The 23,375-nt window shown below is 39.4% G+C and overlaps 1 protein-coding gene and 1 long non-coding RNA gene across 17 annotated transcripts in view; one reads left to right on the top strand and one right to left on the bottom strand.

Annotated features, from left to right (window-relative positions):
- LOC110013423 (zinc finger protein 271) overlaps positions 1 to 23,375 on the top strand; it is a 253,782-nt gene that overhangs the window by 7,897 nt on the left and 222,510 nt on the right. For 13 of the 16 annotated variants that reach the window (XM_023965576.1, XM_023965574.1, XM_023965575.1 and 10 more), the window contains one exon: positions 1,606 to 1,869. In XM_023965576.1, coding sequence (XP_023821344.1) covers positions 1,606 to 1,869 — 264 coding nt within the window. Of the gene's footprint in view, positions 1 to 1,605; positions 1,870 to 9,730; positions 11,963 to 23,375 lie in introns of those variants that run through there. The other 3 variants (XM_020711319.2, XM_023965597.1, XM_023965598.1) reach the window with 3 other exon arrangements.
- On the bottom strand, positions 18,831 to 21,229 carry LOC111949133. Its single transcript, XR_002875183.1, has 3 exons — positions 20,886 to 21,229; positions 20,333 to 20,414; positions 18,831 to 18,865 (listed from the first exon to the last, which is right to left on the bottom strand). It is a non-coding gene; the product is annotated as an uncharacterized LOC111949133 (long non-coding RNA).

Raw genomic sequence — 23,375 nt, 5'->3', positions numbered from 1 at the left:
GACACGGAATGCTCTTCAGCGCAGCCCGTTGATTGACAGATCAACTTGCAGGTAGTTTGGCTCCCGTTATTCAGACGTACCTACTGGGCGTTACAATTTTATTTCTACAAACTCTTACAGTTTTGAAAACGTTAAGAATATCTGTGTCTTGTTTGTCCTTCTACAGAAACCATATTAAAATAAAAAATATATTTCTCTCTCCCATCTTTTTACATTTTCAAACATTTTTGAAAATGCTCCAGGGAGCAGCGCTAAAGAGCCGCATGCGGCTCCAGTGCGGCGGGTTGCCGACCCCTCATCTAGATGGTATCTCTCAGCCTCTCGCACCGGCTCAGGCTCCTTCCCTCCCAGAGGGGTGACGTTCCATGTCCTAAAAGCCAAGTTCCATGAGCAGTGTTTGGGCCACTGAGGCACCCGCTCTCGACTGCCACTCAAACCACACTGCACCTGCCCCGTTTGAGGTCTCTTACGGGTGGTGGGCCCATGGGAGAGTGGTCCCACATCGCTCCTTCGGGCTGTACCAGACCGGGGTCCATGGGTAGAGCCCCGGTCACCAACCCCTGGCCTGGCTCCAGAGTGGGGCCCCAGTGACGCCAATCCGGGCGACGTAATCGGGTCCTCGTTGTTTCTTATCATCAGGGGGTTCTGAACTGCTCTTTGTCTGGCTCATCACCCAGAACCTATCTGCCATGGGAGACCCTACCAGTGGCTTAAACCCCAGACAGCTTAGCTTCTGGGATCACTCGAGCTCTCAAACTCCCCCACCACGTTAAGGTGGCGGTTCACGGGGGAGCTTACAACAGTTCTACATCTGAAAATAGATTTAGGCATTTATTGGACCAAATAACCTGACAGTGAAGAACAGAGCAACTTAAGTCTTCCTCGGGGGGTTGCCCTGAATATACTTTATATATACTGTAATTCCCGGGCTGTAGAGCGCACCTGATTACAGCGGAGGGTAGGGAGAGTCACGTGCAGCGCAAAAGGTAGTGAGAGCAAGAGCATCAAAAGTTTGTGGGGGGTGTGCGTTTATTTTTGTTATACAGAGTGAAAGAGAACTGTGATAAAACAAGGTTTCCCCCAGAAGAAGATGAATGATTCATTATCAACCCACTCTGGGGACTCTGAGGGTCAGAACCGGGAAGTGAACCACGAAGGAAGATCTGCCTCTGGCGGAGAGGAAAGAAAGTAAGAAAAAAGTAATCACAGGAAAGGCTCAACACATGATATATTTACAAAGAAAGACAGTACACGTCTGTTACATGGCAGTAACACGGCAGCAATATGGTAGTGACAGGCATGGTTAAAAAAACAGTACCGGTAAAAGTCACTGAGAGCATGATCAGTATTCCTCAAATGTAAATAAAATAGGGTTGAAACATCACTTTTTTTTTCACGGTCTGTGTTTAAAAGCTACTCTTTCCCTGTACCATTGTGCTTATATTTATGTATTATTAATTGTCTTAAATTGTTAAATAATGCATTTTGTGTCTTTGTATACAACAGCTACAATGCCACTGAGGTGGCTTTATTTAATTTACGTTCTTTGTAACTTAAAATTGTGATCTATTTAATATCATATTTTTCTGTGTCTTCTACCCCCAGATGTTCAACAGCAACATCTGTGTGAGGATGAGAATGAATGGCACCTCCATAAACGGGAGACACATTCCAGTCTGGACCAAGCAGAACCAGACCCTCTACAGATTAAAGAAGAACCAGAGGAACTCTGCAGTAACCAGGAGGGAGAGCAGCTGCTCCTGAATCAGGAGACTGATGTGAAGATGGAGTTCAAGTCTGATTTGTTGGATCATCAGCATCACCAGATAAAGATCACCATGATTCCTGTAATAAAGCTGGAAAGAATAGGTACGTAAACTGTAACTGTTCTAAGAATGCTTTTTATTCCTAATAAAAAAAGTAAAGGAGGAGAAAAGTCCCTGTTTTCTGCTGCTGTCAGTGACTCTGTACTCCCCAGTCTGAGCAGCTCCTCTGTGAGTGTGGAGGAGTTTCCTAATCTTATAAATTTGACATGCTTGAGCATCTTGAACTGGATTACTGCATTAACCAGTATGTCTATGGATCTTAGTGTTTTACCTTTTTGATTCAGTTGTCTCTGATCAATTACATTAGAATAAGGCTAGAAAGCTGCAGTTATTCATTAATCTAAATGAAAAGAATTATGGTAACTATGTAAAAAAATAAAAGTAAACATAATTTAGGTGGTATTATATAGGAGGATAACGTGCAAGGAGAGACGTTTGGTTGAGGGGTTTGCCCTCATTTTAGGATCCAGTTGACGGTTTTATTCATATCTTTTAGAACTCTGAATGGTTTGGTTCCATTGTGTTTATTAAAGGTTTATTAAAGAGTTTCTTAAACCAGGAACAATTATAAAATCTTTGACCCAAAGTTCTTCACTCCAGACTTAAATTAAAGGGCAGCAGAGAGTTTGTAGAAGTTGCTCCTGAATTATACAATGTTTCCTCATCCACATCAGAGTTGCTCCAACTCTTTTTGGTTTCGAATCTATTGGTCAATTTTGACTTAAACCCCTCTTGTTTTTAATATACAGTGATGAAAGTCTTCCGGGAATTCCCGGAAATCCGGGTTTTTGAGCAAACCGAACGTACTTTCCGGGAAATAAAGACCTGATCTCTACGGACAAATCGCTTTCCGGATTAGAAAATGGTCTGAAATCAGCTAATTTTAGCTTTATTTTCTATATTTCTCCGCAGATCGCTTCCTCTATGGTCGTGGCCATCTTTCGTCTTCCCGGCCTAATTGACCAATGACGGGACGTTTTAGTTGCTTTCGGATGCGTCGATGGGTCTGATTGGCTCTGTCTGCACCACGTGGTCAGCGTGACTTGCTTCCCTAGAGACCAAAACTGGCGGACCCACGCTAAACTTTCACAAACACATCTGAAGAGTTTGCGATCAAATTTGTGTTAAAATAATGGCAGGCATCGTCATTATTGAGCGTGGTCACGACCTCAGTTGTGAGAAGACGATAAAAAACAAATTGAAGTGGTCTTGGCTGGAAAAAAAAAAAAGATTTTTAAGGTAGTGTAGGTCAAATACTTTTTTGTGTAAAATAATCTCAAAACCACATTTTGAAATAATTTCAATTTTAGTTTTGAGTTTCAGTTTTTATTTTGAATACATTTCTCTATCTAATTTATTTGTATTTCCTAATTACCATGATTTAGTTCAGTATAGTTAACATTAATTATAAGTATTTGATGGTTTGGACCCGCACTCCCTTAAAAAATAATGTTTACAATGTTTAGTTTAGTTTGTATGTTTGTTTTGATATTTCCCAGATTACTTAGTATTGGTGTTAAAGAATTGATGTATTATGTTATAGAATTATAGTTTAAAGCAGATCCCATATTTTGATGTAATTATAGTTTGAGAAAACAGTGCAAGTGGATGTTGTACATCAGTCATTTCTAAAGCAGAAATAATGTATAAATAAATGAGGTACTTTCATAGAATATCATAGTTACTGGTGTTCTTTTTGCCATTTGGGGCTTTGATGTTACTATATTTTAGCAATTGTATGTTTTGCAGCTTTAAGGAAAAGCGTAGATTGTAGGATTGTGTTACTTTGAGCAATTTTCCAAATTCTTTTTTAGGACCAGCAAGTCCTTAATGGAGAGTCAAACTAGGGGTTTGAATGACAAATCATGATGCTCCAATTAGTCTTAGTTTCTTGATAAAGAAGTGAATAACTAGCTGCCAGAATGCACCAGAATGCATCTAAGACCACGTATTTTTCCAAAATTTCGCTCTGTGCCCGCCATATCGCTCAAAGAAAAGTTCAGGGATTTTTTCCTTGCCTGACTTTCATCACTGAATATAAGATAAGCATGACATGTATTGTATTAATTGCAATTATATAATAATATTGGATTTTTGTTTTTGTTTATATTGTACATGGTAAGTCTTACTGCGGCTAAAAGAAGTTTGTCTCTTCAAGGCTGGAGAACGGTTTTCATGTTTTGGTAGAAACACCAACCAGGTCACTGGGAGCAGCGTTCTAAAGCAGGAGAAGGAGGTCAAAGTTAATCTGAATGCACACGTGTCTGTAGGAGCAAACTTGAGTCTGAAATTTGCTGCCGATTGATGTTCGAAAAGTAAAATTTCATATGAACATATAAATTTGAGCACATTTAAAATTTGAAAGATTTCCATTTGCAGTTCAGAATAAACAGAGATACAGGTAACAATGGAAAAAGTATAAACTTTTTGTTAATATTGCTGAAACTTTTCTGTTAGTATTTGTGATGTCACCGTGTTGATTCTACCAATTGTGGAACAGGACAAGTTAAAAGTTGGGTACTAAAAACCCACAAAAGTTTATCAGCAACATTTATTCACAGTTGGCAGTGTTCTGTCAGGAAATCTGGTGCATTCAGTGAAAGCATGCGTGGCTAAAGTGAACATCTCTAGCATACAGTCTCAGGGTACTGGATTTGGGATGGAACCCTCCATGTATGGTGAGGAGCTTTCATGTCTTAACATCCGTGGTCTGTATCTCCTCCTTTGGCCGTCTTATTATTCCTGCAGGGTATCTGATATCTGGCAGTGCGTAAATGTTCATTGCACTGGTCTTGTTCTTGCAGTTTAGTTTGCTTCTCAGGACTTGCCTTACTCATTGGAGGTATTTGGCTGTCTTTCCTTGTTGTCTCGTCCAGGTTGCCATTTGCCTGTGGTAGTCCAAGGTACTTGTAATTGTCCTCAATGTCTGCTATTGTTCCATCTGGAAGTGAAACCCCTTCTTTTTCACCTACCAGTTCTTTACCCCTTATTGTCTTTATCTGACTGCATTTCTCAAGCTTGATTGACATATACATCTCGGTTCTGTAGATCCTGGTTGTGGGGATTAAAGAGTCAATGTCTTGCTCCCTGTTAGCATATAGCTTGATGTCATCAGTGTTGAGAAGGTAACTGACAGGTAACTGAGAGCATTTGACTGCGATGGGCTTTAGGCAAATGTTGCAGCATTGGGTCTCTTCCTCCACGTCTGTGGCAGTAAACCCATACCAGCATCTGAGGCGGGGACCGCTCCACCACAGCTAAGTGGTGATGCAGTTTCCCATCCAGAACTGCAGTGGCTGAACAGCAGCCGACCCAGAGGGAGAGGTCCAAACTGAGGAAACACCGGAAATAAAAATGAAAATAAAAATGAGAATCGAAAAGTAAACATATTGATAAAAACAATAAAGCATTGAAATAAGGTAAATTAAAAGAATGCGTTAAAAATCTAGTTCAAATTCATAAAACAAGATAAAATGTATAAATAAATACATTTAAATAAATAAATAAATAAATGTAGTAAAAATGAGCTAAAAGCCAGGTTAAAAAGATTGGTCTTTAGCCTTTTCTTGAAAGCATTAATGCTCTTTACAGCTCTCAGGTCTTCTGGCAGACTGTTCCATAAATGGGGGCCATAGTGCTGAACCGAGCCTCTCCATAGGTTTTGGTGTTTACAGTCGGAATGGTTAACAGACCAGTGCCAGAGGATCTCGGGGTCTGCGAGACTTCATACTTTGCTAAAAGATCTGATAAATAAGAAGGCGCAAGACCGTTAAGAAATATAAAAACTGTTAAAAGTATCTTAAAATCAAGTGTTACAGTTCAACATTATGATATAAATGTAACATAAAATATAAAACAGTAAATTGAAAATATTTTACTTGAGATGATCATATTAGAGGGGAGCCATGTGTGGGTGCAAAGACTTGGATGTGATCAACTCACAGGCCTACATTTGCTTCCTCATTTTGGCAGGATTTCACACCACACACACGAGAAATATCAAAGTTCTGGTGGGAAAAGTTGTTTTCCCCACCCCGCTGTTATGTACCAACTCAAAAGTATCAAGTCTGCACCTGCAAACATTGAAATTGACTCCAAGGATAATAGGAGAGTTAATTTTATGAATAACTATCTCACCAAGAGGAATGTAGAAATTGCCAGAAAAGTCAGACATTTGAAGCAGAAAAATCCAGAACACCTGGGTGAGAAACTGTAAAAATATACATCAAACTAAATGGACCACCAGAACTGGCCACGGTCATGGTAATCAACCGCATGAAAGACTTCAAGAAGTGCTTGGTCACAGAAGACTGAGCAAAAAAAAAGTTATTTGAAACATTAAATTGTGATTTTAAGAAAATTGCTATGGCGTCAGAGATCTTACTTAACTCTGTAAAGTCAGCTGTGACCATGATTTGAAGCAGAGAGTTTTAACCTGCAGACAACTTGATCTCATCTTACTCAGTTATACTTATAACATCTTCCAGAAGGACAAGGGCCCTGTTAAACATGGTCTGCAAGTATTACAACCTAGAGAACAAAGGGATGATGTGAAATGTGAAATGAACAATGGCTTATTCCCCGCCCACAATGCAAAAACTGTCCTAGAAAACAACAAAGGTTATTTTTAAATTTATTTTCCCCCTAATAATGGCATAATCATAATTAAATGACTACTGGGAATACTTTTACAAAAGATAGACGTGATTGGAGTGGGACTTCATAGATTTGATAAATGACCTGAACTTGTACTGGTAAAGTATAAATAACTCCCATTAGAATCGTATTATGATAGGGAGCCAGTTTAGCTCGTGCTAGTTTGCTGCGCCTTCCATCCGTGAAACCAGGGTTCGAATCTGGGCTGCTCCCTATTCCCTTCTCTACCTCTATGGTCCCAAGCCCGGCTTAATTGAGAGGGTTGCGTCAGGAAGGGCATCCAGCGTAAAACATTGCCAAGTTAACTATGCGACTCGTCCACGAACGTTGGGATGATTCGCTGTGGCGAGCCCTGATGGGAAGAAGCCAAAAGTGAAAGAAGAATCGTATTATGATAACTATGTGAAAAAAACTATCAAAATAAAATAGTTATGCCAGGAATAATAAAGGTGAGATTATATGTGTTCACTTCCTCCCCTCCTTTGTGAATAAATAAACTCTTTGAAAAAAACTTTTCGTGTAATAGATTCAATGTGTCGTGTACTGTATGTATAACTACATATATGTCTTCTTGTGATTAAGAGTACATTTAGATGTATAATCTTTTACTTTTGATTTTTTTAATCATCCAAATTTTGTTATATTTTTATAGATATATCAACCATATATCTAAGTATTTAGCTTTTGTTTGTTTTCTTGAATAATTGTTTTTGATCACTGTAACCTGCTTTATATTCTTCCATCTCTATTTCTCTGCCTTGCAGATGGGTACAGATACACCTCTTCCTCCTTCAGTTGAGACAAACTGTCTCACAAGTCCCCATACATCTTTTGTTTGACCTTTTCCACCTCTGTAGTCTGCTGTTGTTTGTCCTCTCAGTGTTAAGTTCTTAGCTGCACTTTTCATGGTTAAACTCTGACAATGTTCCAAAAGGCAGCTGTATGACAGTTTGTTTTTTGTTTTTAAAGAAAATCCTGACAGTCCTCTATTTAAGTCTTACTGGCTTTCTTTAGCTGTCCACATCAGATCCAAACTCTTGACAGTCATTTACAGAGTGGTGGACTCCACCAGCTTCTCTGCACCTCTGTACCCCTACACACATCACGCTCCGCAAATGAGACACGCCTGGTTGTTCCTGCACAACATGGCAAAAGGTCTGAAGCTCAGCTTTTTAGCTCTGATAACACAGAGACGGACTGATTACACACAGCAGCTTCATTTACAATCTTTAAGAAATGAATTTTACAAGAAACAAGAACAAAATGGCCAAGAAAACAGCATTGGCCATAAATGAAAGAGGTTATCGTGTAAATGTTGGAGTTCATTTAGATGAGAAACCTTTTATGGGACAACAGTCTGGTTCATCTTTAAAGGTTAAAGGAGCTGTTCTTTCTTTTCCATGTGACTAGGGACGGGTACCGAGCCCCAGTATTGAACGAGCCCCGGGGCAACATTCTTCAAGACCTCAGTATCGTTAAGATCTGACCTCAACGGTTCTGCTATCATTACTGGAGAAGTTGCTTTTTTCATTTTTTGTGTCCCCTAAGGTATAAACGTTATCTGCCATATGTAACCCACCAAATCAGTCAATTGTCCGTCAGTTATTAATGATATTAATTTCGCTATTCTCGCTACAGAGGAGAGGGTCTGTCTGACTATCTGTGTGCACAAGGGGGCGGGGCTGTTGTTCAGACAGCACGCGCACACAGGAGCGCTACCAAAGATAGACGATGGTGGAAAGAGCTAAACGGTCCAAAATGCAGTTCTTTCCTCCCTGTGCTGCATCTCTCTATGTTTTTGTAAATATCATGTTCTCAGATTGTTGTGGTGCCTTTAACACCATCAGTTAGTACGAGCGGGCAGGAGGGAGACAGCAGCGTGAACGCGCGGAGGGGGCGTGTCTGCAGCTGTGAAAGCCGACCAGTCTGTTATGGGACGGAAAGTTTTTCTAAAAAGACAGTCAGTGGTAATCTTGTAGAGGACATGTGAGCACCCCAAAAAAATCCTTTTATCCCCCTAGACCGGGTGTCGGCAACCCGCGGCTCAGGAGCCGCATGCGGCTTTTTGGCGCTGCCCTAGTGGCTCCCTGGAGCATTTTCAAAAATGTTTGAAAATGTAAAAAAGAGGAGGGAGAGAAAAATATTTTTTGTTTTTAACATGGTTTCTGTAGGAGGAAAAACAAGACATAAACATTATTAACGTTTTCCAATGCTGTAAGAATGCGTAGAAAAAACTTTATTATGTCAAGCAGGTGCACTTGACTAAAACCACCCATTTCCATGTAAAATTAATGAAATTTGCGTCAAGGCGCCCTTATCATCCTAAACACGCAGGGGGGGGGTTGCACGCGGGGAAAAACAACAAACAGGTAGAGAGGCGGGGGCGGGGCTTAGACTCACCACTTATGATTCCAGACAAACTAACAGATGCCTTCTAATAAAAAAAAATAGTTGTCATCCATAAAGTTTATATAATTTATTGGATTTAAATACAAAAAATAAATAGAAAGGAGTCTGTATCAAAGTGAATTTGTTTCCATCATCTCATTCATCTTAACTCTGTCTTTGACAGACTGAAAATCCTATTCAAGGTTGTGGAAAATGGACAAAAGATCAAAGGAAACATCACGCTTATAAAGAATAAAAATAATTAAATAAATATCCTGACAGCATTTTTGAATCAATAGAAGTGCTAAATGAACTATTGCAAAATATTGGCAAAAACATTTTCTAGTGTTGTGGCTCCCTGTGCTTTCATCTCAGTGGGAAACTGATCCAAATGGCTCTTTGAGAGGTACAGGTTGCAGACCCCTGGTCTAGCACATCCACATGCAGTCCAGGTTTGGATTGTAACATTATCATGTATAAACTAAAATGTTTTGTTAAAAAAAATGTTGTTGCATAATGAGGAAATAAAACACTTTATGTTGTCATTTTTTATTTATTTATTTTTTAGTTTTTGTCCTCAAAAAGTATCGATAAGAGTATCGTTTAAATACCGGATCGATAAGCAGTATCAATAAGAGTAGAAGTACCGTTCAGACCTTAACGATACCCATCCCTACATGTGACTGTTTGTGTTAATTATGTTAGAGCAGCTGTTATGAAACAAAACTGTGGAGAATATGAATAAATGCTGTGATTATAGTTATAGTTATATTATGTCTGATTTATTGTTTATGTCGGAAATAAGATCATATTATCTAATGTTTCAGATGTTTTTTCCTCCTGCATCTTTGTTCCTGCAGACCCCTCAGAGAAAAACATCTGTAAGATGGAGACTGATGATGAGCAGCTTCTCTGGAAGCAGGAGAGGAGCTCCAGTCTGGATGAAGAGGATCCAGAGCTTCCACTGATAAAGGAGGAGTGGGAGGAGGTCTGCATCGGTGAGGAAGGAGAGGAGCTGGAACTGAAGCAGGAAAATTATGATTTCATGGTCACTGAGGATGATCAGGAAAACATGGACTCCAAACCAGAACCAATTGAGAACCAATTGACAGTCACCGCATCACTGTTGTCCAGTGATGCGGTGACTGTCCAGCTGGACTCTCCTTCAGATTCTCATGTGAAGGAGAGTTCAGCTGTCTTATGTCAACATAGTGATTCAATACACACACCTGAAAGGCCTTTTTCTTGTAAGAAACATTTTTCTTGTAAGGTATGTAAAAAAGATTTCACTAAAAGGAAAAATGTCAAACTCCACATGAGAACTCAGACAGGTGAGAAGCTTTTTTCCTGTGACATTTGTAGCAAAGGTTTCATCAATTCAGGTGCATTGACCTGTCATATGAGAACTCACACAGGTGAAAGGCCTTTTACTTGTAAAGTTTGTCAAAAAAGCTTTACACAAAGTTCTTACTTAAATATTCACATGAGAAGTCACACAGGTGAGAGGCCTTATTCCTGTGACATTTGTAAGAAAACCTTCATCCATGCAAATAGTTTGACCTATCACATGAGAACTCACACAGGTGAAAGGCCTTATTCTTGTAAACTATGTCAAAAGGGTTTCATGCAAAGTAAAGACTTAAAGGTCCACATGAGGACTCACACGGGTGAGAGGCCTTTCACTTGTGAAGTATGTGGAAAAAGTTTCACTACAGGTAGTGACTTAAAAGTCCACATAAGAACTCACACAGCTAAGAAGCTTTTTCCGTGTGACATTTGTAAGAAAACCTTCATCCATGTAAATAGTTTGACCAGTCACATGAGAACTCACACAGCTAAGAAGCTTTTTTCATGTGATATTTGTAAGAAAGTCTTCGTCTCCTCAAGAAATTTGACCTATCATATGAGAACTCACACAGATGAAAGGCCTTATTCTTGTAAAGTCTGTAAAAAATGTTTTACTCAACATTCTTGCTTAAATGTTCACATGAGAACTCACACAGGTGAGAGGCCTTATTCCTGTGACATTTGTAGGAAAACCTTCATCCATTCAAATAATTTGACCTTACACATGAGAACTCACACAGGTGAAAGGCCTTTTACTTGTGAACTATGTCAAAAGGGTTTCATGCACAGCAGAGCCTTAAATGTCCACATGAGAAATCACACAGGTGAAAAGCCTTATTCTTGTAAAGTCTGTGAAAAACATTTTACTCAAAAGTCTTCCTTAAATGTTCACATGAGAATTCACACAGGTGAAAGGCCTTTCACTTGTGAAGTATGTGGAAAAAGTTTCACTACAGGTAGTGACTTGAAAATCCACATGAGAATTCACACAGGTGAAAGGCCTTTCACTTGTGAAGTATGTGGAAAAGGTTTCACTACAGGTAGTGACTTAAAAGCCCACATAAGAACTCACACAGCTAAGAAGCTTTTTCCATGTGACATTTGTAAGAAAGTTTTTGTCTCCTTGAGAAATTTGACCTGTCACATGAGAATTCACACGGGTGAAAGGCCTTATTCTTGTAAACTTTGTCAAAAGGGTTTCAGGCAAAGCAGAGACTTAAAGGTCCACATGAGGACTCACACATGTTAAAGGCCTTATTCTTGTAAAGTTTGTCAAGAATGTTTTGCGCGAAGTAGGGGGGGTACTGAAACGGTACAAAATTGAACCAAACCAAAATAGCCGTACCGAAATGGTTCAATACAACTACTTGTACCATAAACCCTTAATAGATACATTCATGAGGATACACAATGTTGGAAGACGTATTACCCACATGGAGATTTTTAGTAATAGATTACCTTTGCATGTAATTGTGAGATTCTCCAATAGAGTATGATGTTTGTCTGAAGGTGCAAAAACCATTTGCCTCTCTTCTTTGCATGAAATGTTTAAAAATATGTATATAAACATAGCTGTAGTTAACTGCTGATAAAGATATAAAATGTTCCTTAAATGTGTTTAAATTTGACTTTGAATAAATGTATAACTTCCTATTAATGAAACATTTATACATTATGGTGGTCTGTTGTTAAGAGAGTTTTCAAGTTTAATTGCAGATATCCAAATAAAGCACACTGATCCCAAGTATTGCTTTTTGTATTATTTTAATTTATTTGTTTTCTATACTTCTTGAGCATTTGTTGAATTGAATCGGAACCATCTATTCAGGGTCTAACAAGGATTTTTTTTTACAAGGATTTGATTCCTATTTTAAGTTTTGGATGCTGATCTGAATGGTAGTAGAATCCAGTTCACTGACCTAAAATTGACCCATGACATCTTTAGCCAAAGATTCAACCAGTGTGACTCAGAGATAAATACCTGGTACTGAACAGTGCAGGTGAAATTTTTCAGATTCCTTTTATTTCTTACAAGATAATGAAGTGTAAATTTAAATATGTAAACAAACAAACAAGTAAATAAGAATTGATGGTAAATCCATTAACATTTTACTTTGATAAAGTTCAGTCCATTGTTGTTTTCCCTCATCAAAATAATCCAAGTGGAACATTATTAGAACCTTCTACCGCAATCTATGGTCTAATGTTTTTGCTAAGGTCAAAATGTTTCCACACATCGGACTGGAATGGTGCACTGATCATTTTTTGCTGTCATCACATGTTTGTTGTTCGCTCTGATACACTTGGTCATTTTTAAATTATAGTTAAATAAACCTGTGCCTCAATCTAAATGGTATTTCCGAATGTCTATCATAAAAGATTTATAAATGGTTTTATAAGGGTATAGGGGTACGGCATTGATCCGATTAACAACTGACCTCATATCAGTCTGGTTAGATGTGGGAATCGAAATTGATTTATCGAGTGAGTCTATTAATCATCACTCCCTACTGGCCATTATCTAAATATCAAATAGGAACACTTGAAAAAAAATTTTTTTGTAGTAATCCTTTATTTAATAATAACCATAACAGTAACAAAAGCACATTTAGAAGATCGTTTCCTGCTGCTTCCAGATGATTTTGCTGGTCGAGGACAGTTTGCTGATAGGACCATTAAAGTACTGACGTCATCACCCCGCCTCCCTGAGGAAATGCTGACTGGATTTGAATTATGCAACAGTTTTTGCAGGGTGGATGTGACAACGAAAATGCAAACCCCTCTTTGCATTTTCGTTTTAATTATGACACAGAATACGCGGTTTATTAAGTGGAAAATAAAAAAGAATTTTGGAGGATTGATTTTTAATTTGTTTTTTGATTCATTTGATGCAGTTTTACATTGTGAAAATGAAAAAGCATTTCTGTTAATTCATTTTCATTGTCAAATTAGACATTTCTAATTGAATTTTGCTACACATTTACCTGAGAACTTTTTGAAAAGGAAATGTCAAATACCATTTTCTTTATCATTTTAATTAAGAAAGAGAATGGGCGATGTTAAAGAAGAAAAAGACAAAGTGGTTTGGCAGATTGTTTTTTCTTTAAAATTTTGATTCAACAAATCTAGCTTCATTTTGAAAAAGAAAAATGAGTTCAGGTATTGACTTTTATTTTTAAATATGCTACAAAAATGCTTCCATACAGATCACCCTCTTTCTCATTTGTGTCTAAGCAGTCTTCCAAGTCCACATACGTCCTTTGTTTTACCTTTACCACCTACGCTTTAGTAGCTTCCGTCTGTTGTGTCTGTCCTTTCACACACTAAGATCTTAGCTGAACATTTCCCGGTAACACTGGCTCATGTCAGTCCAGCTCCAACGAAAAAAGAGCTAAGAAAATGGAATAATTATGGCCCGCAGCAGCAGTCACTGACTGCAAGGACCATATTGTTTTCGCAGTTGGAACGACGACTTCGCCGCCTTTCAACGAGAATGTGACCCCCGCAGCATGCTCGAAAAGTCACTAAAACGTGCACACACCTGGGATAAATTGCAAATTAATTTTCCACAAAGTCAACGTCACCCCCCCGAAGACGATGACATCACGGCCAGCGATCCCGTCAAAAAAATGAATGGGCCGAAAATCGCGCATGGGGCCCAAGAAAATGTACTTCAAAATACAGTCGCAAAACCAAAACACACGTGTCGGGTATATCCCAAAGATGTTTTGAAATCATTACGGGGCGGCCACACGACCTACGGCTTGGCGGCCATTTTGTGGCGAACTCTGAGAATTGGCGATTTTCGTGTTTTCCCACGAAAGGGGGAAACGACACTTTTGTTTGAGCGATTTTCACGCAATTGCACACACTTGCTGCCAGCTCCAGTCTACAAACACCACAGAAGTGTCGTTGACCTTTACCTTGAGAAAAAGCCGCCATCTTTAATTTTCTCAAAAAAGCACCTTTAGCACCAGATACAAACGAAAACTCGTCGTTGGAATTTTCATCAATCGTCTCGTAACTTTTCTGGCATCAACGGCCAGCTACTCTGGACAAAATGTTGGAATTAGAAGTTGTAGAATTTGAACGGCGTGCGCGTGGCGAGCTCGCAACCGTTGCCATCCTAACTAGCTCGCACATTTTTCATCGGAATGTCGTGAAGAGGAAATATGCAATTCCCTGGCCCGCGCTGAACAAAACGATGTCAAAACGATGTCACGGGTAGCAAAGTGGCGCACTGTTGTAACTCCCATGCCTTTCATTGGAATACAGTGAAAATTGAATGCATGCATCCATAGCAGGAACTGAACCGTTTAAAAACACTGGATATGGACATATAAGGAATGTGGGCGTGGTTAGCATGACACTACTGTTGCTAAGGACAACAAAAAGTTTACTTTTGCCGATTCGTCTGAAACTAACATCGATCTGTTCATCATCAAAAGGCGACCAAAACACAAAATGGTTGCTATGGAGATAAAATCAACAGAAAAGCCGCCATTTTAAAAAAATGGGGATTATTTTATCAACTTATGACATATAGCTCTCACCAATGGAGGAATGTGTTTTTCTGAGTCAGTTGATGATGCTGATCGCTATGCTAGCACTTTTAGCTATGTTAGCATAACTAGCATAGTTAGCATAATTAGTATTTTAGGTAATGTGTTTTTCTGAGAGAGTTGATGATGCTGATCGCAATGCTAGCACTGTTAGCCACATTAGCATAACTAGCATAGTTGCATAATTAGCATTTTGAACAATGTGTTTTTCTGATAGAGTTGATGATGCTGATCGCAAAGCTAGCACTTTAAGCCACATTAGCATTGTTAGCATATTTAACAATGAGCAGATTGCAGCCTCGACTAGCTTTTAATTTGTGGGCTGTGAGGGCGGTGAGGTTGGCGTTGGTGAGTAGAGTTGGGCGTGGAAGGCGGGTTGCGTCTGCGGGCCATACAACGCCGCTTGCGGCTTTAATTTGATTTATTTCTTATAATTCATATTTCCAGGCGCACAATATGAGGAAAACTCACGATTTGCAATTTTAGAGATCAATATTGCGCTGACGATATAACTTGCGATACATGAACAAAAAGCAACACAACTTAAAACATGATTCACATTTCACTATTGCAGTTTGTTTTAAATAAGAATCAACATAACTTAAATTACACTCCAAATGACCCTCGTCAACATAGGAGGCCAGGACACAAGATTGGGTTCATGATAAACTCTGGGGTTACGTGATCCACGATGTCTCTCCCTTCCCCTCTCCTGAATGAGTCTGTCAATGCGGGCTGCCAGTGATATTAGATCATTGATCCATCTTGGGAGTTCACGTGCTGCCAACTCATCCTTAACGCACTCCGACAGACCCTCATAAATACACCATCTTAGAGAACCGGTCGACGACCGCCAGAATTACCATCATCCCGTCAGATGGTAGGAGCCCTGTGACAAAATCCAGCGAGATGTGAGATCAGGGCCTTCTGGGAACTGGCAATGGCTGTAGCAACCCAGTAGGAGGAGGAGTCGATGTTTTGACCTGAGCACATTCCGGGCAAGCAGAGACAAATTCATTAATTTCCTCTCTTATGTTTGGCCACCAAAAAAGCTGTCTGATAACAGAATAGGTTCTTCTTTGACCGAGATGACAAAACATATGGGAAGAGTGGAACCATTGCATCACTGTAGCTCTGAGATTGTCAGGTACGTATAAACATTCTGTGGGGCAGGCCGATGGGGATTGAGAGCCTAGAGTAGCAGACCCTACCTCCTCTTCTATGTCAGTATTTGTGACCGCTAATCGAGCTGAGGCTGGCAGGATGAATTCCGGAGACGCCTCCCTAGAGGGACCGTTCTCCCATTGGGACAGTGCATCAGCCTTGGTGTTTAGGGAACCTGGTCTATAAAACAGAGAAAAGTTGAACCGGTTAAAAAACAAAGACCAACGGGCTTGGCAAGAATTAACTCTCTTGGCAGTTCATAGGTATTCCAGATTCTTGTGGTCAGTGAATACTACAAAAGGTTTCTCGGACCCATCTAACCAGTGACACCCCTCCTCCAGAGCGTCCTTGATCTCCAGCAGCTCTCTATATCCGACGTCATAGTTTCTTTCAGAACTGGACAGGCGACGAGAAAAGAAAGCACATAGATGATCCCTGTTTCCTGGCTCCGTTGAGAGATGACAGCACCGATCCCAGAGTCAGAAGCATCCACTTCCATGATGAATTTCTTACTGGGATCAGTTGTACACAATATTGGGGCTGAGGTGAAACGGTGCTTCAATTCCTGGAAGGCGGACTCGGCTTCTTGGTTCCAAGAAAAAAAAATCCTTTTTGGAGAGGTCAAGGCATGAAGAGGAGATGCTATTTTGCTGTAATTCTTTATGAAGCGGGGATAGAAATGAGTAAACCCGAGGAACAGTTATAGCTGTTTGCGGTCTCGGCCACTCCAACACAGCCTGTAGCTTCCTCGGGTCCATTCCTTCAGAAAATCCTTCAGAAATGACTAGGCCAAGGATGAAGTGGTGGTATGAAACTCACACTTCTCTGCCTTGACGTACAGTTGGCTCTAGAGTACCCTCAGCAGGACCTTACGCACATGTTGGACATGTTCCACCATAGAAGGTGAGAAAATACGGATGTCGTCTAGATAAACAAAAACAAAGCAGTTGATCATGTCATCCAAAACATCCTTGACGAGGTTCTGAAAAATGACAGTTAAGCCAAAAGGCATGACCTGATATTCGAAATGGCTTGAAGGTGTGTTGAATGCCGTCTTCCACTCATCACCTGCCCTGATCATGACCAGATGGTAGGCATTGCGAAGATCCAATTTTGTGAAAATCCTGGTCCCCTGAAGAAGTTCATACGCAGAAGACATAAGTGCAGAGGATACCGGTTACGTACAGTGATCTCATTAAGCCCCCGGTAATCAATACAGGATCTCAGGCTCCCATCTTTATTCTTTACAAAGACAAATCCCGGCCCCAGCTTGAAAGGAAGAGGGTCTTATTAGTCCGGCAGCTAACGACTCCTTGATGCAAGTCTCCATAGCTTTCCTCTCAGGAGCCAAAAGGGAGTAAATGTTACATGCTATGGTTCGGAAACGTGTGATGTAATCGTCAATAGTCTCTTTACCTTGATGCACCTTTGTGAGTTGATGTGCTGCCTCCCGATGGATTTTCACAGGGTCAAAAATGGCCTAGAGTTCCTCTGAAAACTGTCTGTAAGAAGAACAGATGACAGAATCTCGAGCGCACTCAGCGGTAGCCCATTGAGCTGCTCAACCAGTTAGGAGTGAAATAACATAGGCAACTTTTGATCTTTCCGAAGGGAAGGCAGATTACTGTAGGGAGAAGTTAATCTCACATTGGCAGAGGAAGGTTCGACGTGATGCAGGATTTCTATCGTATTTATCTGGAAGATCAATCTTAATTTCATTAACAGGCTGTACAGTGATAGGAGGAGGAGTTCTTAGGGAGATGGTCATAGCAGAGAGTTTCAGTAATTTCACACAGGCTAGATGTAAGTTCAGGCATCCACACGTCATAATTACGAAAAGCGCCCTCTACCTGAGCCTGGAACTCCTGGGCCATCTTTGGGTCCATCTTGGCTGGAACGTACTGTCACAACCAGGTCTTGAGGACCAACAAAAGATGACAGACCCAGGAGTATGAGATCTTCAGAGTTTATTTAAAGGGGACCAGAGCAGTCAGGATGCTAGGCAGAATCTTGACACCAGGGAGCGTGGAGGCAGACTTGTGGGAGGCCAGGGGCCTCATTTATAAAACTTTGCGCAGGATTTGTGTCAGAAGTGCCGTACGGATGAAACATAGGACGTGCGTACGCACAGAAATATTCAGATTTATAAAACCGTGCGCACGCACATCCTACGGATCTTTCCCTTAATAAATCACAATCAATTCTAAATGTAGTACAGCTTTTGCGGCTTCATGACACGCCCATAGTTGCCCATAAATAGTCCGTGAAACGCCCACAAATTAATATCAATTGATTGTGAAATCATGGCAAACACAGAGAGGAAATCAAAAAACGTAACTTCACTCAATGTGAAGTAGAAGTTATCGTTGGCGAGGTGGAAAAGAGGAGAAAAATGTTTTTTGGAGGCCACAGTGTGGGCATTACTAATGCCAAAAAGGCACGTGGCAGACGCCGTTAATGCTGTAGCCTCACAACCTCGGACCGTGGCCGAAATAAAAAAGAAATGGTCGGACATCAAAGTCGAGGCAAAAAAACATCTAGCACTCCATCGCCAGAGTCTGTCTGCCACGGGTGGGGGACAGGGAACACCGGAGCTAACCCCTCTTGATGAGAGACTGGCGGCAATTATTGGGGAATCCCTATTAAGTGGAGTGGTGACTGAGGCGCAGGGGGACACCGACGCGCCAGATGCACCGGGTGACACAGGTAAGAGAAATAATTAAAATGAATGCATTCATGTCACATGTATGCAGGCTACACAATTACAGATTATTAATATAGAACAATTTTATTTTAGTTGCTGGGTGTTCCAGCGTGGCCAGTGGTTACAATGCTGCAGCTGAGCAGCCGTCTGGACCCAGCGTCTCCACGGCACGCGGCTCTTAACCCTCCAGCAGTGGACGTGTCCTCACCGATGCAGTCCTTGAAATGCAGAGGGAAGTCATTAGTTCAATCAGAGAGGTGGCCAAGGAGTTGGGCGAAATCAAGACTGCCCTGACTGAAATAAACTGCACGATGAGGGAATTCTTGACTAAATAATATTTTCCACTCCTTTTGTTGTTCTTTACAAGCAACGCATCACTTCCAAACGCTGGCGCACAGCAGCAGCATTTGGCTCAAATGCGTGGGGATGGGGTTCAGGGTCGGGGCCAGCAAAGCAATCGGCGCCAGGGGGTATCCAGTAGGTGGGCTAAATAAACTCATCATCCTTTCCCTCCCTTTCACTCATGGTGCAGAAAGAATTAAATATAACAGTACAAATAACACAGTAAAACAGCTAAACAAAACACATTTGGTCAAAAACCCACACTTAAACTCAAATCTGTCCAGACAGGCAAAGTGAATGGTATCCCACAAGTCCTTGCGGTGCTGATCTAACAGCAGCACCAAAGTTACACCAACTTAATTGAATTCATTTGAATGAAAGTAAAATAACTGTCTGAAAACTACATGTTATTTTTAAGCTGACCCAACTTAAAGACATGATTTATCTTAACTGACGCAAATAATTAAGTTATATCAAAGTAAAAAGGTTTATCTTTCCAACATCCATACAAGGTCTTATCCCCCTCTCATGGTGGAAAAAGTATCATCTGAGCTAAATCATCTTCAAATGGACACGTCATGCTGCTTCACAACTTTGATTGATTTTTGATTTATTGATTTGATTTGATTTATTGATTTATTTCAAGCATTGTAGTCGAAGCAATAAAGAATTTAAACATATTTATCAAACTCATTGCAGAAATGATGAAATGCATAGATTAAAAAGACAGAAAACAAAACAAAAACGTCACTTAAATCATATTTGCTTAATTAAATACAGTGATCATTAACTGAGGTATAAGTAGAGTTTGATTTATTGCTTGAAAAAGAGTGGGAAGAAGCAAGTTTATATAATCCCACCCCTACTGAGTTCATTCATCTGATAGTTTTACAGAGTTTTAAATCTGGTTCTGATCAGATAGATTCTCTTCAAGTAACAAAATCCAGTGCCTAGAAATGACTGATGATCTTCAGAAAACATTCATTCATGATTTCAGTAAACAGTAACGATACCGATATGTAATAATAATTCATTATCATTAGAACACATGATAACATTAAACCAGAAATTATTGCTACACATTTCAGATCAAGTAAACAAAATCAATAGCTTATTGATTGTACTTTAAACATTTCAGTAATCATTATTGCACATTAAAATGTAACACTCAGTGGTTGTAATTAAAAGAGCTTTGATTATTTCACCACAATCAAACTGACCTTCAACTAAACCTGCTCCAAACCAGGTTATGTTCATGCTATGGCAACTTGACATACCCTGAAACATACCTCCATTTTTAGAACCGAAAGCGAGGTTATCCGCTTCTTTAGCCTCAAACTTACCATGGTAACTATCAGAACCTGCTTTCTGGAATACCCCCCTGGTGTGATGGAAAGGCTTTCTGGGCAGGCTCACAGACATCTCCTGTTAAATGAAAGCGAAACATTTAAAATACAGTGGTATGAGAAAGTTTGGGCACCCCTGATAATTTTCAAGATTTTTCTTCAGAAATCGTTGCTGGTTCGGATCATCAATTTCAGTTAAATAGAACATATAGCAGAAGAACACAGTGATATTTGAGAAGAGAAGATTATTGGATTTAAAGAAACTGTGCAATGATTACTTAAACAAAAATAGGCAGGTGCGTAAATGTGGGCACCCCTGTTGTCATATTGATTTGAATACCTTTATCAATAATTATTGGAAGACAAAATTTGTTTTATAAGCTAATTGACCCTTGACCTAAATACACATGTGAAGTCAATCATGAGAAGAGGTATTTAAGGTGCCCTAGAGCAAGTTTTTCTCCTCTTTGCATCTCCTCTGAAGAATGTCAACATGGGAACCTCAAAACAGCTGTCAGATCCTTTAGTTCCAGCTCCTCTCCTTCCTCACCAATGCAGACCTCCTCCTCCTCCTCTTTGATCAGTGGAAGCTCTGGTTTGTCTTCATCCAGACTGGAGCTCCTCTCCTGCTTCCAGAGAAGCTGCTCATCATCAGTCTCCTCCTTACAGATGTTTTTCTCTGAGAGGTCTGCCGGAACAAAGATTCAGGAGGAAAAAACATCTGAAACATCAGATAATATGACCTTATTTACGATCAGACATAAAACATGAATGCTAGCTAGCGGGATTTCGATGTCCCACAAGGGTTGAACAGTAAGGACAGGTCTGAGAGGAGAGAGGACACGCCACAGAGGGAACAACAACTCCAACAGTTTCCTGCTCTGCCTGGTGTAACCTTTGTGCTATCCTAGGCACTTTAACATTGGGAGTTGGGTCATCTAGACCCACTAGACAGTGCTCTGAACCTTTTTACTTCAATGATTTGTGATCTTCACTGGTGTCCATGGATTACATGAAATCTTTCCACCTTTATCCACCTTTGTCATGGTAGGGAGAACACGTCAATGTAAGGGTGGGGTCATCTAAGATAGCACAAGGGGTTAAGTTAGACTGCCGTCCAATGTCCACAGCATCCTGCACACAAAGAAAAATGAACAGAAAATTAAAAGAAAGTTAAAATGAAAATATGTATATTAGTCTGGAAGTTGCAGCTGTTTTTTCTAAATGATGCCATAAAATTTAAGTTAGTTTTCCGTAATAATTTTTAACTAAATTATTTGAAATTTTACCCTGGTAGTTGTTTTTACCCTCCAGTTTATTAAAATTCAGTTTTATGTAATGTCACATAAACTATTATAATCTTTCTAAATAGTGATTTATTCATTTTAATATTTTTTTAATGTTGGTGCAAAAGCAACTTTAATTTTTGAACAATTTACAATATGTTTGATAAATTTTACACAAAAAAACCTAACATTATATTTATTTTTCTATAGCTACACAAAAGGTAAACATGTTGAAGTTTTATTAGTTATTCTCTTATCTTAATTAAAACTGATGTCTTTGAAAACTTTAGCGAAAATGTTTTTATTTCTTTTTAGATTATTTAATTGCTTCAATTTAGTTTAATTGTGTCTGTTGGCCACTTCACCTTAATCCTGTTTCTTAAATGTTATGACTTCTTAAATATAACATAAAATAATCCAGACCTTTTGAGAGAAAAGTGTTTCAGTTAGAAAGATGACTTGGACCAAACTCTGGGATGTTGGGCTGTTAATAAACACAAACCTTGAAGGACAACTTAACTGTTTACCTCTGATTTCATCAAGAAGATTTAAAAACTGTTTAATGTGGTTTCAAGACATTCAACTGGGAAGACTCATGTACGCTGAAGAGACTCAGTTTCAGTAAAAAATGGCTGTAATTGTTTATATTTTATTGTTAAATGTTTTTGGTCACAGTTTAATATTTTTCCAATTCTCCTACTTGAAGTGTATCCGCGCTGTTTATATTCATGTGCACCCCAGCCCCTTTGTTATCATCTCATATGTAGCTTGTTTCATGCAGCTTAAAAAAGAAGACATTAGTGTTATCCTGTTGGGAAGCATGTTTCTATGCATCAGCCTTTTACTTCCACCTGTTTCATTCTGTCTCTTAATTAAAATGATAAAGAAAATGGTATTTGACATTTCCTTTTCAAAAGGTTCTCAGGTAAATGTGTAGCAAAAAATTCAATTAGAAATGTCTAATTTGACAATTAAAATGGATTAACAGAAATATTTTTTCATTTTCACAATGTAACTCCATCAAATGACTCAACAATAAAATAAAAAATAAATCCTCCAAATTGCTTTTTTATTTTCCACTTAAAAACCGCGTATTCTGTGTCATAATTAAAATGAAAATGCAAAGAGGGGATTGCATTTTCGTTTTTACATCCACCCTGCGAAAACTGTTGCATAATTCAAATCCAGTCAGCATTTCCAGGAGGGAGGCGGGGCGATTACGTCAGTACTTTAATGGTCCTATCATCTCATTGTCCTCGAACAGCAAAATCCGCGGTAAGCACCAGGAAACGATCGTCAAAAAATGCTTTTATTACTGTTGTGATAATTATTAAGGGCCTGTTCGCTCATAATTTTTTTAATCCGTGCGGCCAGTGAAGAAATCATTGAAGAAAAAAGGTTCAGAGCACTGTCTAGTGGGTCTAGATGACCCAACTCCCGACGTTAAACTGCCTAGGATAGCACTTGTCAATTGAAACTTCCACAGGCAGCATCCACAAAATAATTTGTAAAACATTGAATTTGGCCCCTGTTGTCTCCATCTGCTGGTAAAAGTAGGTCACCACAACAAAACGAAACAATACAAATTTCTGCTTTTTTGGCTTTAATACTTACGGTATATTGTTTTTTGTTTAAAATATTGATTTTAAGTAGACAGTCTTTTTTTTATATAAATGCAAATAATTGGATATTTGGTATTCCAAAGGATTTTCTTCTCTAAAATTTACCATTTTTAAAAAAATGAAGGATTACTA

The sequence above is a fragment of the Oryzias latipes genome, chromosome 17 (assembly GCF_002234675.1).
Source record: "Oryzias latipes chromosome 17, ASM223467v1".
In the NCBI taxonomy this organism is placed as follows: Eukaryota; Metazoa; Chordata; class Actinopteri; order Beloniformes; family Adrianichthyidae; genus Oryzias; species Oryzias latipes.
The sequence above is the reverse complement of the archived record's forward strand: the minus strand, read 5'-3'. Positions and strand labels throughout refer to the sequence as shown.